General features: G+C 38.0%; 1 protein-coding gene across 1 annotated transcript in view; it reads left to right on the top strand.

Annotated features, from left to right (window-relative positions):
* The window catches only part of LOC150077566 (BBSome complex member BBS2-like), a 196,657-nt gene that overhangs the window by 31,942 nt on the left and 146,863 nt on the right, over nucleotides 1-17,852 (top strand). The window contains exon 4 of the mRNA XM_090386874.1: nucleotides 2,331-2,393. Within this exon, the coding sequence (XP_090243000.1) occupies nucleotides 2,331-2,393 (63 nt within the window). The remainder of the gene's footprint in view (nucleotides 1-2,330; nucleotides 2,394-17,852) is intronic.

Genomic DNA, 17,852 nt, shown 5'->3' with positions numbered 1-17,852 from the left:
TAGTGCCAACCCTAAGTCCATGGCACAATTTGTTGTCTAGCAATATTTGGTTGAAGTTTTGGGCTCTTCCGCACTGGCCATTGGGGGGGGGGGAAACACCCAGATGTGAAAATAGCCTGAGAGGGACCGGACTACTTTCTGTGGGGGTTTTCAGTAGTGCTGATGACGAAGGTGAACACAGTTTTTTCACTTCTCATATAGTTGCAAAGATACGATCTGTTCATGGTAAGTCTATGGCACAGGGGAGGGGACACTGAAAGCATTGTTCCTTGCAGTACAAAACAGAGATATTGTTGAAATTTTTGGGGCAGAATCACTGTCCAAAGTTACACATTTTGGGACACCTCCCTAGTCAAGTCCAAGGTGGAAACGTGGCACCCGCCATATATCGGCTGGCTCTCTATTTCCCTGTCGTCAGCCACATGGTGACCATGTGGTTTGACAACAAAGGAAACAGATATTTATGCTTCAAACTGGTTGTACACCCAATAAAATAGCAAAAGTTTCTCCCCGGGGCAATCCTATGGTGTTTATCTTCTTGTAGGAATACACCATAGGACCAACTTAAACTATAGATTAGGCACATTTTTAAGCTAAAAGTTCGCAGAGCAATGAAACTGTCTACACTGATTAGCAGCCATACTGGCGATCCCCCCCATAGAGTGTGATACTTGATACATTGAGGGTCTAGCGGCTCCTGGGATTTCTTCCATCTCCGCCATAGAGTATGGTAGTGAAACAAAGGCCTTTGTTCTCAGTGTCCCTGGAAAAAGCAATGTCTGCCTCCAGTGTTCATAGTTAGTATGAATAGAGCTGTAATACCCAATATGTTCTACGTTGATAATAATATTATTAAAATAATAAGAGGAGTTTACCTCAATATAGTACGTAGAACACTTCCGTATGATACCCTCCAGAAATTAAAACGGAAAAACCGAAAAAATCGACAACTTACCGGTACATTAGAGTAAAATATAAATAATTAAATAATCAATTTAACACAATTCAAATCAATTTAAAATAATTAAAAATCAAATTAACGCAATTAAAAGAATCTACGAAAATATTCAAAACGATTTTCCTTCCTGAAGCTGACAATGCTTTTTGACCGTATGTCATGATCACAGGAATGAAAATTCATTCCTGTGATCATGTGGAATTTGATTTTTAATTGTTTTAAATTGATTTGAATTGTGTTAAATTGATTATTTAATTATTTATATTTTACTCTAATGTACCGGTAAGTTGTTGATTTTTTCGGTTTTTCCGTTTTAATTTCTGGAGGGTATCATACGGAAGTGTTCTACATACTATATTGAGGTAAACTCCTCTTATTATTTTACTAAGTGTTCATAGTTATATGTGAAAATATCACAGCAATGAAAAACCAATACTAGTTGACAAAACAATCTAAAAGTTATATCTCCATGAATCAGAGGTGGTTGAGAGGCCTCCCATCAAGCTTTTTGGTAAATAGCACTGTTAGATATCAATTAACTCACTATCTAAAGTTTCCTACATTAACCTACTGCTGAGCCAATATGGTTTAGGCCTAGCAAACGCATAGTATAGGCTAGCACGTGGAGAAATTTGGACAAACTAATAACTATCAAATACCTCAAAATTTCTGGACAAAAAAAGTTATCTAGGGACTCTCCATCTTATAAGGAACTTGATGATCACATACGTTTATCCATAATGCAACTTTGAACTACTTATTAACTCAAAAGACAGAGCACCAAAATCATGCGACTGGCCAGTACTTGGTCAGTGCCACCTATCTGATCATCACTAGTTATGCCATTCTCATGTAGTGTGCTGATATTGTTCACCCTCTTTCTTCTAGTGTTAACATAAACAAAGAATTCTTTGCATTCTTAGCCAATGACTGACTTAGCTTACCAAACCCCATAATGACATGATTGTAGACTAGTTTATCCTTGTTGATCCCATCGAAAAGAATTTAAAAATTGTCTAAGGTTGTTGTAGCTACCTTTACCATTTTTTCATCCTGATTGTATTCTTCATGAAATTCTCAGTTCATTTTTGCTTAATTTCATTAATTCTACATGGATAAACTTGCATCTTTCGTACCTGAAAAATTTATTTGTGTATATTGTACACGTAAAACTTTAGCTTAGGTATATTTATTCACACAACATTTTAAAAAAAATAGTTAAATTTCTGAACCACATTTTGGTGGTGTTATGAAGTTGCTAATGTAAAACTTTTTTTTTTTTTTTCTTTATGCATGGTATAAAAAAAGTAGTAAATTGTTTTGAAGAACAGTTAGAATTCTTAATTTTTTTAATCTTTTATTTTCTTTACAGGTTACTGGTGATAATGTAAGTTCCATGGCCCTTAATGATTTTAATCAGGATAATTTTAATGAGGTAATGTTTGTTGAATTTAAAAATATTTATACAACTATGCTTAAAATAGTTAAAAGCATGAAAACAAATAAAATTGCAAGAATTGGCATTCTTACGCAGTATCTCATTTTGTGATTCCCTTCAGAATATGAGATGCTGCATATTGTCTTACTGATATGCTTTGAAAAAGTATTCCTTTTCCAAAAGAGAATGGATACTTATTCTTAGTTAGAGTGTCATCAACACCCAAATGGTACTGTTTCCTAGATAGTTATCTCTTTGTCAATGGGTGGTTGCATACCCTGAGAACTGACAACCCAGCTGGGAATTCTGCCACTAGTCTCATCAGTTCATCTGATATCTATTTAGGTCCAAACTTTGAACAGTATCTCTTAATTACATCTGTGATACTTTCCTGAATACCTCCCATTTAAATGAAATCTAAATGGGAGGCATTCAGAGCAATCTGCAATATGCCAAAAAAAGTGTATAAAACTTAAGATTCCCAGCTCTAGAGAATTCCATTCTCTAGAGCAGGGAAACTTAAGTTTCCCTGCTCTAGAGAATAGAATCTTAAGTTCTCAATGGGGGCGATATCACCCTCAAGGGGGAAAAAAATCATGGGTATTACAATGGTTTGTGGCCCTCCAAAGTTTAACACTACTTTCAGACATCTTATTCCTTAATATTTAATCTCTCTCTCATTGGGTTTTCTTTTCCCTCGAGACAACTGATTTTTAACATGTAGGTATATTATATTAGGAGTGAGTGAAAAATTTTGATAAAAGGAAGATAATCGGTGCTATTTAATTCAGCCACCTTTGCTTTTCTAGGCATTAAATGCCTAAGTACTTTCAGAGGTAATGTCTCCACAATCCTTGGCATTTGCACCTTTCTGACAGCTGTGACCTTGGCAGTGGCTTGGTGGGCAATGTGTATTTATTTATTTTTTTGTTTCATTGGTCAATATATGAGGCATGAATGAGATGAGGAAATGTTTCAGTCTATTGTTTCTACTTTCTAAGCGACAATTAGTGTTGGTTTTTTGTTTCCTTGTGAAAGTTGTTTATTTTTGATCCACAGTGCTCTTGTGAGTGACATGGGCTATGAGAGTTAAATAGAAATAGTTTATATTTTATTATTTAATTGTTCGTAGTTATTCGACCCATCATCAATCATGTCAAGTGCTGAAAAGAAAGTGTCAACAGTATCTGGATGAATATCTGGAAAAGTTGGGTAGATGGGCTGAGAATTGGCAACTGAAGTTTAACATTGCCAAATGCAAAGTACTGCATATGGGTAGCAGTAACCATAGACAAATTTTGTGGAGTTACACTCACGATAGTGGAGAATTAAAGAGACCTGAGGGTAATTATGCAGTCAGATATGAAGTTTTCTGAGCCGTGCAGACAGGCTGCCAGAATAGGTCATGAGGTCTTGTCAATGATATGCAGGAATTTTACAAGTAGGGATTATTATTATTATTAGCCATATAGTGCAAGGAAGCCTGAGGCTTATGCTGCACCAGCTAAAAAAAAAAATTTCCAAGTTACCATGAGAGAGAGAGAGAGAGAGAGAGGGAGGGGAAATCACCAAGAAAGAGAAGAATGATGATATCCAGCTCAGGACTCTGGGTGTGCCAAGCCCATACTCATCAGATGTGAGCCCCTGGGGTTGAGATAAGGAGGTTATTATCCCCTTGTATAAGGCAGTGGTCATGCCACACCTTGAGTACTGCGTACAGGCCCGGAAGCCTTATTTTAGGAAGGATGTAGAGTTGCTAGAACGAGTACAGAGAAGGGCAACAAGACTTGTGAAGAGAACAAAGGGGTGCTCTTTTGAAGAAAGGCTTAAGTTCTGCAAATTGCAGCTTCTGGAGACTAGGCACCTGCGAGGCAATCTGATTAAGGTGTATAAGGCCTTGAATGGATCGAGCAGGCTCAATGCTGATGGCATTTTTCCTCTTGCTTAGATTACAAACCTGAGATTCAAACTGAGGAAAGACAGTTGTAGAATAGATGTGTGGAAGTTTACCTTTAGCCAGCGGGTAATTGATTGCTGGAACAAACTTCCATCTGTTGTTGTGGAAGTTGATAGCTTAAATAAATTCAAGGCAGAACTAGACAAACATTTGGAATGAATGGATCAGTGAAATGGGAAGGGTTTTTTTTTTTTTGGCTGATGCTGTATAAGCTTGCTTTCTTGCATCATGTGCCTCTACTAATGCTAATGTCCTACAGCCCATGTTATCATGAGACTTTTGCCCTAAAGTTCCTTGAGTGATAAGATTAAAAAAAAGTATCTAGCTTATGGTTTTATTGAAAGCCCATTAGACTCAAGACAGCCCATGTGTCTTATGTTTAATAGTTCTTTTTCAAATTAGGCTATGACGCCATCAAGACTTTTAGATCACTTAAAAAGGAAACATCCTGATAAAGTTGGTAAGCATATCAAATATTTTAAAAATTTAAAACAGAATTTTGGAAATCTAACACTGTTACTTCCTTATTTAAGAAGAACACACAAACAAATGATGATTGAATGATTGCATCTTATAAAATTGCAGAAATCATTTAAAAAGTGGTAGTGCTCATGTAGTTGCTGTTATGCTTGATTGTTAAACGACCCGCATTAGGGACTATAATTTCAATGGTGATGCATAAAAATCCTTCCAGTATTTTAAAAGCATTGCAATTGAACAACAATTCAATTCAAAGACTAATCGATGAGATGTTAGTTAAGATTGAAGAGCAGCTAATTGACAAACTAAAACGAGAAAATTTTCTATTCAGATTGATGAATTTACAGTTACTGATAGTAAGGCTCTTCTAATGGCATATGTTCATTATTTTGATGATGATTGAAAATTATAAGAAGAGATGTTTGTAAAATCTATAGAAACTGACTGTACTGGAGCAACCACTTCTGCTGCGGTAAAAACATGGTTTGATGAAAAACATGTACCATTGGAAAATTTGGTATCTTGTGCCACTGATGGTGCTACCTCTGTGGTTGGAAGACATAAAGGTTTTATAGCCCACCTAAAGGAAGTATGTTCCCAAAGTTCTTGCAATTCACATTATACACTGAATTGCACACCGGCATCAAATATGAAATGCACCAGCAACAAAAAATATTAGTCCAGTTCTTTATCAGTTTCTCAGTATACTTATTAAAACCATCAATAAAATAAAGTCACATAGCAAATATGATAAAGATAAAGGAACCACTAGGTGGCAGTGATCACAGTGTGCTGAAGTGGGATTTACTCAAAGAGGTAACTACTATCAGAGGTAAAGGGAAGGGTTTTTGCTTTCATAAAGGCGACTACGATGTTCTGAGATTTAAATTCTATACAGTGGGACCAAATGATGATGTTACCAACAGCAAATTCAAAATGGGAAGCATTCAAAGAACTTATCTTGGAAGCTACTAGGTTTTACATACCAACTAAGAAATATTGTTCAAGGTTTAGGCCTAAATGGATATCAGATGAACTAATGAGACATATGGCAGAGAAGAAAAATGCATGGGATACATATAAATTAATGAGTAACATGGAAGCCTATGATAGATATAAGCTGGTCTGTAACCAAGTTACAAAGGAGGTGCTGACCGGGCTAGCCGGGTGGGTAAAGTGCCTGCCCAAAGGTCGTGGGTTCGAACCCTGGGAGGTGCATTATGGCCACAGAAGGGGATGCGCCAACAACTACCAAAAAAAAAAAAAAAAAAAAAAAGGAGGTTAGGCAGATTACGAGAAATCTTTGGCAAAGAATGCAAAGAAAAACAGAAAAGAGTTCTTTACCTATGTAAACTCTAGAAAGAAGGGGATGAATCAGATTGGTCCACTGGATATTGATGGGTCAAGTGTTGATGATCCTGCTCAGGTAGCTAACAAACTAAATGAATATTTTGCATCGACATTCACACATGAGGAGTTATTCAGCGAGGGGAATGCCAGAGGTGTATTCAACTCTAGCAGTAAGCTACAGAATCTTGAAATAACTGGGAGTAAAGTGGAGGAGAAACTGTTGAAGATAAACACAAGAAAGGCACCCGGGGTGGATGGGATCTATCCAGTTATATTAAAGGAGGCAGCAAAGGAAGTAAGCAAACCCTTAGCCATAATTATGAGAGCTTCCTTGGACTCAGGGGAGGTACCCATAGACTGGAAATGTGCAAATGTGACCCCAATTCACAAAGGAGGATGCCGACCGGGCTAGCCGAGTGGGTAAAGTACCTGCCCGGCAACCCAAAGGTCGCGGGTTCGATTCCCGCCTCGGGCTTGGATCAAAGTACTGCAAAAACCTTGGGAGGTGCAATATGGCCACAGAAGCCGATGCGCCAAGAACTACCAAATCAAAAAAAAAAAAAAAAACAAAGGAGGATCAAAGACTGACACAAGTAATTATAGACCTGTGAGCTTAACTTCTGTTCCAGGAAAATTAATGGAGGCACTGGTTAAAGAAGCACTGCAGGATCATCTAGACAAGACTTCAGTTATAGCTCAGACACAGCATGGTTTTGTTAAAGGAAAGTCTTGCCTGACCAATTTGATTGGATGCTATGATGCAATCACAAAAGAACTGGATGCAGCGAATAACTTTGATATTATATACTTGGATCTTAGAAAGGCTTTTGATATGGTTGCACATCGAAGACTGCTGCACAAATTGGAGCAGTGTGGCATTGGAGGCAAATTGCTGTAATGGATAAAGGGGTGGTTGAGGGGGAGAAGACAGAGAGTGGTAATCAATGGACTCTGCTCATCATGGACTAATGTTATTAGTGGTGTCCCTCAGGGTTCATTGTTGGGTCCATTATTGTTTTCTGTATTTATAAATGATATTGATGATGGTATATCAAGCTTAATTTCCAAGTTTGCAGACTATACGTAGGTTAGCATTAGCATTAGCATTAGTAGAGGCATTTGATGCAAGAAAGCAAGCTTATGCAGCATCAGCCAAAAAAAAAAAAAAACCCACTTCCACTTCACCCCTCTGTTCGTTCAAAATACCTGTCCAGCTGAGCCTTAAACTTATTTAGGCTGTCAACCTCCACCACAAGGGATGGAAGTCTGTTCCACCAACCAACCACCCGCTGGCTAAAGGCAAATTTCCGCACGTCTATCCTACATCTGTCTTTCCTCAATTTGAATTTATGCCCTCTCAGGTGATTTTTCTGAGCTAGAGGAAAAATCCCATCAGCATTGAGCATGCTTAAACCATTCAAGTCTTTATACACCTCTATCAGATCACCTCGCTGGTGCCTAGTTTCCAGACACTGTAATTCGCAAAACTTAAGCCTTTCTTCGTAAGAGCACCCCTTTGTTCCATTCACTAATCTTGTTGCCCTTCTCTGTACTCGTTCCAGCAGCTCTACATCCTTCTTGAAATGAGGCCTCCAGACCTGTATACAGTACTCTAGGTGTGGCCTGACCATTGCCTTATACAATGGAATAATCACCTCCTTATCCCTGCTGGAAAAATTCCTGTATATCATTGACAATACTCCATGAGCTACTCTTGCAGCCCGTCTGCACTGCTCAGAGAACTTCATATCTGCCTGCACAACCACCCCCAAGTCCCTTTCATTCTCTACCACTGTCAGTGTAGTACCACAGAGTTGATACGTTGCTCTGGGGTTGCTGTTTCCCATGTGTAGTACTTTACATTTGTCAATGTTAAACTTCATTTGCCACCTCTCAGCCCATCTGCTCAACCTTTCCAGATCCTGTTGCAGCAGCATAGTGTCAGTAGTGTCCTTGACAACCCTGCCAACCTTTGTATCGTCTGCAAACTTGGACATTAAGCCCGATATACCATCATCAATATCATTTATAAATACAGAAAACAATAATGGACCCAACACTGAGCCCTGAGGGACTCCACTAATAACATCAGTCCACGATGAGCAGTGTCCATTGATTACCACTCTCTGTCTTCTCCCCCTCAACCACCCCTTTATCCATAGCAGCAATTTGCCTCCAATGTCACACTGCTCCAATTTGTTTAGCAGTCTTCCATGTGCAACAGTATCAAAAGCCTTTCTAAGATCCAAGTATATAATATCAAAGTTATTCCCTGCATCCAGTTCTTTTGTGACTGCATCATAGTATCCAATCAAGTTGGTCAGGCAAGACTTCCCCTTAACAAAACCATGCTGTGTCTGAGCTATAACTGAAGTCTTGTCTAAATGATCCTGCAGTGCTTCTTTAACCAGTGCCTCCATTAATTTTCCTGGAACAGAAGTTAAGCTCACAGGTCTATAATTACTTGTGTCAGCCTTTGATCCTCCTTTGTGAATTGGGGTCACATTTGCACATTTCCAGTCTATGGGTACCTCCCCTGAGTCCAAGGAAGCTCTCATAATTATGGCTAAGGGTTTGCTTACTTCCTTTGCTGCCTCCTTTAATATAACTGGATAGATCCCATCCACCCCGGGTGCCTTTCTTGTGTTTATCTTCAACAGTTTCTCCTCCACTTTACTCCCAGTTATTTCAAGATTCTGTAGCTTACTGCTAGAGTTGAATACACCTCTGGCATTCCCCTCGCTGAATAACTCCTCATGTGTGAATGTCGATGCAAAATATTCATTTAGTTTGTTAGCTACCTGAGCAGGATCATCAACAGTTGACCCATCAATATCAAGTGGACCAATCTGATTCATCCCTTTCCTTCTAGAGTTTACATAAGTAAAGAACTCTTTGCTGTTTTTCTTTGCATCCCTTGCCAAGGATTTCTCGTAATCTGCCTTCGCCTGCCTAATCTCCTTTGTAACTTGGTTGCATATCAACTTGTATCTATCATAGGCTTCTGTGTCATGTGTTAATTTGTATGTATCCCATGCATTTTTCTTCTCTGCCATATGCCTCATTAGATCATCTGACATCCATTTTGGCCTAAACCTTGAACAATATTTCTTAGTTGGTATGTAAAGCCTAGTAGCTTCCAAGATAAGTTCTTTGAATGCTTCCCATTTTGAATTTGCTGTTGGTAACATCATCAGTTGGTCCCACTGTATAGAATTTAAATACTGTCTCAGTCCATTGTAGTCGCCTCTACGGAAGCAATAACCCTTCCCTTTACCCCTAATGGTAGTTACCTCTTTGAGTAAATCCCACTTCAGCACACTGTGATCACTGCCACCTAGTGGTTCATTTATCTGCAGATTCTTAATGCATGAAGAATCACTGCTGATAATCAAATCAAGAGTATTACTCCCTCTAGTTGCCTCCCGAACATGCTGATGTAGAAAACAATCATCCAATAAATCCACAAAAGCCCTGCTAGTGTGTGAGTAACCAGCCCCCAAATTCCAGTCAATATCTGGGAAATTAAAATCTCCCATTATAAGACACTCTGATTTACTGGCCCACTCTATTTCCCTGTACAGTTCATTATTATACTCATCAGAGTCATTAGGCCTATAGCACACTCCTACTCTCAATTTTGATCTCCCAATGTTTATGTCACACCAAACTGACTCCACACTGCACCGTCCAGCGATGTCGACTGGCTTCACTTCCTTGGTTTTTATGTGTTTCTTAACTAATAGCATAACCCCTCCTCCTTTCCTATCCTGTCTATCCTTTCTGTAGACGTTGTACTCCCCAAATTGCAGTTCTGCATCCCTTATATCTGTGTGACACCACGTCTCTGATATTCCAACAATATCTGCCTTCGATGTTTTGAGCAATACCTGGCAGGGTTGTTAAGCTGACGCTTTGCTGCTGCAACAGGATCTGGAAAGGTTGAGCAGATGGGCTGAGAGGTGGCAAATGAAGTTTAACATTGACAAATGTAAAGTACTACATATGGGAAACAGCAACCCCAGAGCAACATATCAACTCTGTGGTACTACACTGACAGTGGTAGAGAATGAAAAGGACCTGGGGGTAATTGTGCAGGCAGATATGAATTTCTCTGAGCAGTGCAGACGGGCTGCAAGAGTAGAGCTCATGGTGTCTTGTCAATGATATACAGGAATTTTTCTAGCAGGGATAAGGAGGTGATTATTCCCTTGTATAAGGCAATGGTCAGGCCACACATCGATATACAGGTCTGGAGGCCTCATTTCAAGAAGAATGTAGAGCTGCTGGAACAAGAAGAATGTAGAGCTGCTGGAACAAGTACAGAGAAGGGCAACAAGATTAGTGAATGGAACAAAGAGTTGCTCTTACGTACGAAAAAAGGCTTAGGTTTTGCAAATTACAGTGTCTGGAGACTAGGCACCGGCGATGTGATCTGATAGAGGTGTATAAAGTATATGTTGTTTTTTGGGCAAAGCCTTGAATGGTTTGAGCATGCTCAATGCTGATGGGATTCTTCCTCTTGCTCAGAATAGTCACCTGAGAGGGCATAAATTCAGATTGAGGAAAGACAGATGTAGGATAGATGTGCGGAAATTTGCCTTTATCCAGTGGGTAGTTGGTTGGTGGAACAGACTTCCATCCCTTGTTGTGGAAGTTGATAGCCTAAATAAATTTAAGGCTCAGCTGGACAGGTATTTCGAACGAACGGAGGGGTGAAATGGATGTGGTTTTTTTTTTTTTTTGGCTGATGCTGCATAAGCTTGCTTTCTTGCATCATATGCCTCTACTAATACTAATGCTAATGATTGCCTTTTCAGAAAATTTTGTGTTGAAAATGAAGAACAGTATGTGGGGCTTCTTTTACAGAAGTCATATGGTTTTCTAAAGGAAACTGTCTAACAAGATTTGTAAATCTTTTTGATACAATAATTAGTTTTTTAGAAAGTGAAGGAGACACGGATTTAGCAAAGGAGATCAGCAAACCAAAATCAACATATACTGTATGGCTTGGATTTTTCGAAACTTAATGAAGTATCACCGCAATTTAAAGAGAAATTAATTATGATGGTAGACTACAAACATGTATTAAAAGCCCCCACTACAAACTGGAAATATTTGAAAGAAATTTAATGAGAAAACAATTTCATGGTATACACGAGTTAGCTGAAATCAATGAATCTCTCACCGAGAATGATCTTAACAATTATTAAGATCATTTGTGTTCTTTAAAAGGTGAAATGAAAAATAGATTTTCAGATTTATTTTATTTTGAAGTGAAGCCATGGACATTAGATCCATTTGGATGCGATGCTGGGTCTGCTAGTGAAGAAATTCAAGAACTTATTGAATTAAAATGTAACGAAGAATGCAAATATAAATTCGAAAAGGGTGGAATGGCTGAGTTGTGGGGATCAAAAACAACTAAACTTCTTTATCCAACAATGTGGTCTGATATGGCCAAAGTACTTCTTTGTTTTCTAACATCTTTATGAGTTGAAAGTGGTTTTAGTTCAGTAAATAAAATATTAACAAGGGAAAGAAACAGAATTGATATTTGTTGTTTAAAATTTCATGGGGGGGGGTGGCAATTAGGAAAATAATTGTCTAAAAATGCCCTTTAGGGGCCAATAAGTAAAAAAAGGTTGAGAAACACAGCTCTAGAGCAAAAAGCTTTGAGCTATAAGATCTATACAGCTATGATAAGAATAATGCAAAGTAACAAATTACATAGCTATGTGCATACAAGCAAAAAAAAATTACAGGAAAGGCATTGTTATTCTATATCTCATATTATAAGTTCTTCAAGTTGCCTTATTGATACACTTTGAATAACTAACCTTTCTCCTCTATATTGTTCCCCCCTCTCTCTCTCTCCCTCTCTCTCTCTCTCTCTCTCTCTCTCTCAGTAGTTATGTTTTCATCTCTCATATTAGGTGCCTCCGTAGCCAGGTGGGCAGGAGCAGCATAGCACACGCTTCTTGATTAGACCATGATTCGAGCCCATGACCACCAAATATGGAGGATGCGGAAAGGTCAGGGAATGACCATCGCATATCCCCAGAGCAATATGGCTTTAGTTGCTAATGCTCCTAAAAACCAAATAACAAACAACAATCTCTCATATTGTTGAATGAAGTTGCAACTGGATTGTTAGCTGTTACACTCAGGGTGCCTACCTATGCACTGACAGCTACCTTTGAAATGGTACTATTTAGGTTGCTGCACTATACTAAGATTAAGTAATAATCTACATCTCTCTCTGTCTCTCTCTTAATGTGTGTCAAGCAACTTGTTGTGAAGGGATTCACAATATGAGATATTGTATAGGAATGCCATATCTTGATTTTGTTTAGCTTTTATGTAAAAAGCTGCATAATGTGATAAAGTAAAAAGTAAAGTGCAGCCATTATCAACCCACTGCAGGATGGAAGCCTCCTCAACAATTCGTGTTGAGGGAAATGGACCATAATCTTCCTTGCTGGTCCAGTGCGGGTTGGCAGATCGACCATATTCAGCAGTCAGGGGGCTTGAACCCCGGTCTACTGAAAGAGCGTGTGCTACTTCCTATAAGTTTTGTTTTAAAAAAACATTCAAGTCCTTATGCAGAGAAATAATGAATATTCTAAACAGATCAGTCTAAACCTGAATTTATAAATACAGATCTTCTCACAATAGACTTTTAATTGGTATTTTATGAGTAATTGGGAGAAAAGGCATGTGACAAACATTCTTTGTGAACATTTTATGAATAATTGGAGGGTATGGGAAGCAATGAAATATGAAATAAACAGTCTATGACAGAATTTTGATCACTCTGCAGACATGTACATTGTTTCTGGGTACAGATTGTTGAATTGCCTCAACAGACAGTTTCTCTTATTGATGTATGCGACAGACCAAACTCAGCCCAATCATGACAATTCTTATGATTTAATGGAGTACCTTTTCTCTTCTCAGCCTTCAACTCATACATTGCACTGAAGTACTTTAAGTTCTTATACCTTTCATGTTTTGAGTTATCATTAAAAAATATTTCTTTTTTCATTCATCCACTGTGGAAAATTAAAAAAGAATGTCTTAGCAATATCTTGAGTATTTAAGTCCAGCTAGGTAGGGGAATTTTATAACTGTGTGCATATTATTACTATCAGTTATTCACATATTGTGACGATGTGATGTTAATATGTATATGGCTGCCATTAAAAAATGTACATAAACATTTGTGTATGATAGGCTGTCACTCCATTAGCTTACTCCTATCAAGTAAACATTAATTTAGTATTAAAAAAGTAAGAGATTACCTCAATCTTTTTCATGAAATGCTTCCAGTCAATTCTCTCCAAATGTAACAAATAAAATAAGATGAAAAAAAACGAATTAATGAATTCCCTCACTCATAGAGATATGACCAAATTCGACTTGCAACGGAATCGAAAGCCAAGAGGCCCAACCCAACCCCAAAACACATCAAACCACCGCAGCAAGACTGCGTCATATATATAATTAATAATTAAAACCGCTTCTGATAATAAATAATTAAAACCGCCTCTGATAATAAATAATTAAAATCACTATTAAAAAGATTAAAATCATGATTAAAAAAGATAAAATCACAATTAAAATTTGGATGAACACTGAAATTAAGCAAAATGCACAGCTGTTTCCCTTCCTAGGAAGAGAATAACACAGGCAAAAAAAAAAAAAAAAAATTCATACCTCCATTGCAAAATTACAGATTTTGAAGGAAATTGATCTTCTGATTCAAAAAAAAAAATCAACATTATGTCTCTATCATGTCTTCACTGAAAGATATAGTGAAATATATTAAATTTAGTAACTTAATAAATAACCAGTTTCAAATATCATACAATAAAATGTATGTTATCTTAAAAATGAGTCTTATTCATTTTAAAATACTTTAATAAAACATATAATGTACATCATACATTCTATTTCCTTAGAAATGTTTGCTATTTGGATTTTTCTTATAGTCCATTTTGCTCCACCTCCTAAGAAACCATCAGCAATCTCCCAACATGGCAGTATCCCAGTAACCTTGGTACTGCTTTTCTATCATGAATATGTTCTGATGAAAGTATTCCCCCTTGTTCATCACTTACATCTTCCAAATTTTGAGCAAAAAAACTGACATATGAATGAAGAAAATGAATATAAATGATATTCTGTAGTCCATAATTTTACAACATTACAGTAAATTGGATTAAATTAGAGTAAAGTGGCACTATTGTGGATAAAGGGTTGGTTGGGTAGAAGACAGAGAGCAGTTATCAGTAGACTCTGCTCTTCGTGGATTAATGTTATTAATGGAGTTTCAGTGCTGGGCCCATTTTTATTTTCTATATTTATTAATGATATTGATGAAGGTATATCAGGCTTAATGAATAATCTTTATATCATCTAAGTTTGCAGATGATACAAAGACTTTTGTAAATTTTGGGATGAGTGTTTTCTACAGCAGCATGTTAGAGAGACAACAAGAGAGCAATATTCTTGATCTGATTATCAGCAGTGTGTTTCTTGCATTAAGAACCTGCAGGTGAAAGGACCACTAGGTGGCAGTGATCAAAATATATAGATGTGTGATTTACTTAAAGATGTAACTACCATAAAGAGTGAAGGGGAGGGGTTTTGTTTTTGTAAATGTGACTACAATGGTCTCAGATGGTTTTTTAAATTCTGTGCAGTGGGACCAACTAATGCTGATAATGGATCCACAACAAATTCTAAATGGGAAGCATTGAAGGAAATCATAGAAGCTACTAGGATATTCATGCCAACTAAGAAATATAGTTCAAGGCTTAGACCAAAATGGATGTCAGATGAACTATTGAGTCATGGGGCAGAGAAGAAAAATGCATGGACACAAATTATCAGGTTATACAGATGGCTATATAAACTATTCTGCAGTCAAGTCACAAAGTAGGTTAGGCAAGCCAAAGCAGATTATGAGAAATCTCTGGCAAAGAATGCCAAGAAAAGCAGCAAAAACTTCTTTATTTATATTAACTAACAGTAGAAAGAAGGGATTAAGGGGTTAAATCATATTGATCTGCTTGATGTTGATGATTGTGCTCAGGTTGCTGACAAACTGAATAGGTATTTTGTATTTACATTCACACATAAGGAATTATTTACTGAAGGGGGATGCCAGAAATTTATTATACTCTAATGGGAAGGTAAATGATTTTGTGATAACTGAGAAGAAAGTGGAAGAGAAATTATTGCAGAGTGGTAATCAATGGACGCTGCTCATCTTGGACTAATGTTTTTAGTGGAGTCCCTCGGGGTTCAGTGTTGGGTCCATTATTGTTTTCAGTATTAATAAATGATATTGATGATGGTATATCAAGCTTAATGTCCAAGTTTGCAGTTGATACAAAGGTTGGCAGGGTTGTTAAGGACACTACTGACTCTATGCTGCTGCAACAGGATCTGGAAAGGTTGAGCAGGTGGGCTGAGAGGTGGCAAATGAAGTTTAACATTGACAAATGTCAATGTTAAACTTCATTTGCTACATATGGGAAACAGCAATCCCAGAGCAACGTATCAACTCTGTGGTACTACACTGACAGTGGTAGAGAATGAAAAGGACCTGGGGATAATTGTGCAGGCAGATATGAAGTTCTCTGAGCAGTGCAGACGGGCTGCAAGAGTAGCTCATGGTGCCTTGTCAATGATATACAGGAATTTTTCTAGCAGGGATAAGGAGGTGATTATTCCCTTGTATAAGGCAATGGTCAGGCCACATCTTGAGTACTGTATACAGGTCTGAAGGCCTCATTTCAAGAAGGATGTAGAGCTGCTGGAACGAGTACAGAGAAGGGCAACAAGATTAGTGAATTGAACAAAGGGGTACTCTTACGAAGAAAGGCTTAGGTTTTGCAAATTACAGTGTCTGGAGACTAGGCACCAGCGAGGTGATCTGATAGAGGTGTATAAAGCCTTGAATGGTTTGAGCATGCTCAATGCTGATGGGATTCTTCCTCTTGCTCAGAATAATCACCTGAGAGGGCATAAATTCAAAGTGAGGAAAGACAGATATAGGATAGATGTGCGGAAATTTGCCTTTAGCCAGTGGGTAGTTGGTTGGTGGAACAGACTTCCATCCCTTGTCATGAAAGTTGATAGCCTAAATAAATTTAAGGCTCAGCTGGACAAGGTATTTCGAACGAATGAAGGGGTGAAGTGGAAGTGGTTTTTTTTTTTTTTTTTGGCTGATGCTGCACAATCTTGCTTTCTTGCATCATATGCCTCTGCTAATGCTAACATAAAAAAGGCACCCGGGATGGATTGGATCTATCTAATTATATTAGCATAAGAGGTAAGCACACCCTTCGCCATAATTATGAGAGCATCTCTGGATTCAGGAGAAGTTCCTGTGGACTGGAGATGTGTGAATGTATCCCAAATTCACAAAGTGGAGGGATCAAAGGGTAACATGAGTAATCGCAGACCTGTTAGCTTAACTTCTGTTTCAAGGAAAATAATGGAAACTTCTGTTTCAAGGAAAAAAAATAAATAACATAAAAAAGTACCTGGGATGGATTAGATCTATCTAATTATATTAGCATAAGAGGTAAGCACACCCTTCACCATAATTATGAGAGCATCTCTGGATTCAGGAGAGGTTCCTGTGGAGTGGAGATGTGTGAATGTATCCCAAATTCACAAAGGGGGGGATCAAAGGGTAACATGAGTAATCACAGACCTGTTAGCTTAACTTCTGTTTCAAGGAAAATAATGGAGTCTATTTCCAGAAGTAATGCAGGACAATCTAGACAGGAGTGAAGTTATACTTCAGTCACAGCATGGGTTTGTTGAGGGGAGATCTCTGATCAATGTGATTTGGTACTCAGATGCAGTGACAGGAACTGAATGGGAAAAAAAAAATTGATATCACATAATTGGATTTCATGAAAGCTTTTGATCTGTTGCACATAAGACCACTGTGCAAATTGGAGTGGTGTGGCATTAAGGGAAAGTTACTGCTATGGATATAAATAGATTTTTGAGTGGGAGAAGATGGAGAGTGGTTATCAATGGAAACTTCTCTTTGTGGAGTAATGTTATTAGTGGAATCCCGCAGGGTCCAATGCTGGACCATTGTTGTTTTCTGTATTTATTAATGATATTGATGAGGGTATGTCAGGCTTAATGTGTAAGTTTGCAGATGATGCAATGTTTGGCAGGATGGTTAATGACAGTAATGAAAGTATGGTGCTGCGACAAGGGCTAGAAAAATTAGGCAGGACTGAGAAATGGCAGTTGAATTTATCATTGACAAATGCAAAGTACTGCATATGGGTAACGGTAATCCAGAGTAATGTATCAACTGTATGGTACTCTCAGGGCAGTGGAAAATGAAAAAGTCATGGGAGTAATTGTGCAGTCAGACATGAAGTTCCCTGAGCAATGTTGTTGTTTTTGGTTTTTAGGAGCATTAGCAACTAAGGCCATATTCATCCGAGGATATGCAGTGGTCATTCCCTGACCTTTCCGCATCCTCTGTATTTGGTGGTCACGGGCTCTAACCCCGGTTTAATCAAGAAGCGTGTGCTACGCACTGCCGCTCCTGTCCACCTGGTTAGGAGGCTCCCTGAGCAATGACATCATACAGTTGTTATTATAGTTCCAAGGAAAGTAAA

The sequence above is a fragment of the Mastigoproctus giganteus genome, chromosome 12 (assembly GCF_048544385.1).
Source record: "Mastigoproctus giganteus isolate SK-2022 chromosome 12, ASM4854438v1, whole genome shotgun sequence".
In the NCBI taxonomy this organism is placed as follows: Eukaryota; Metazoa; Arthropoda; class Arachnida; order Uropygi; family Thelyphonidae; genus Mastigoproctus; species Mastigoproctus giganteus.
Note: the sequence above shows the minus strand (reverse complement) of the source record. Positions and strands in the feature narration are given on the sequence as shown.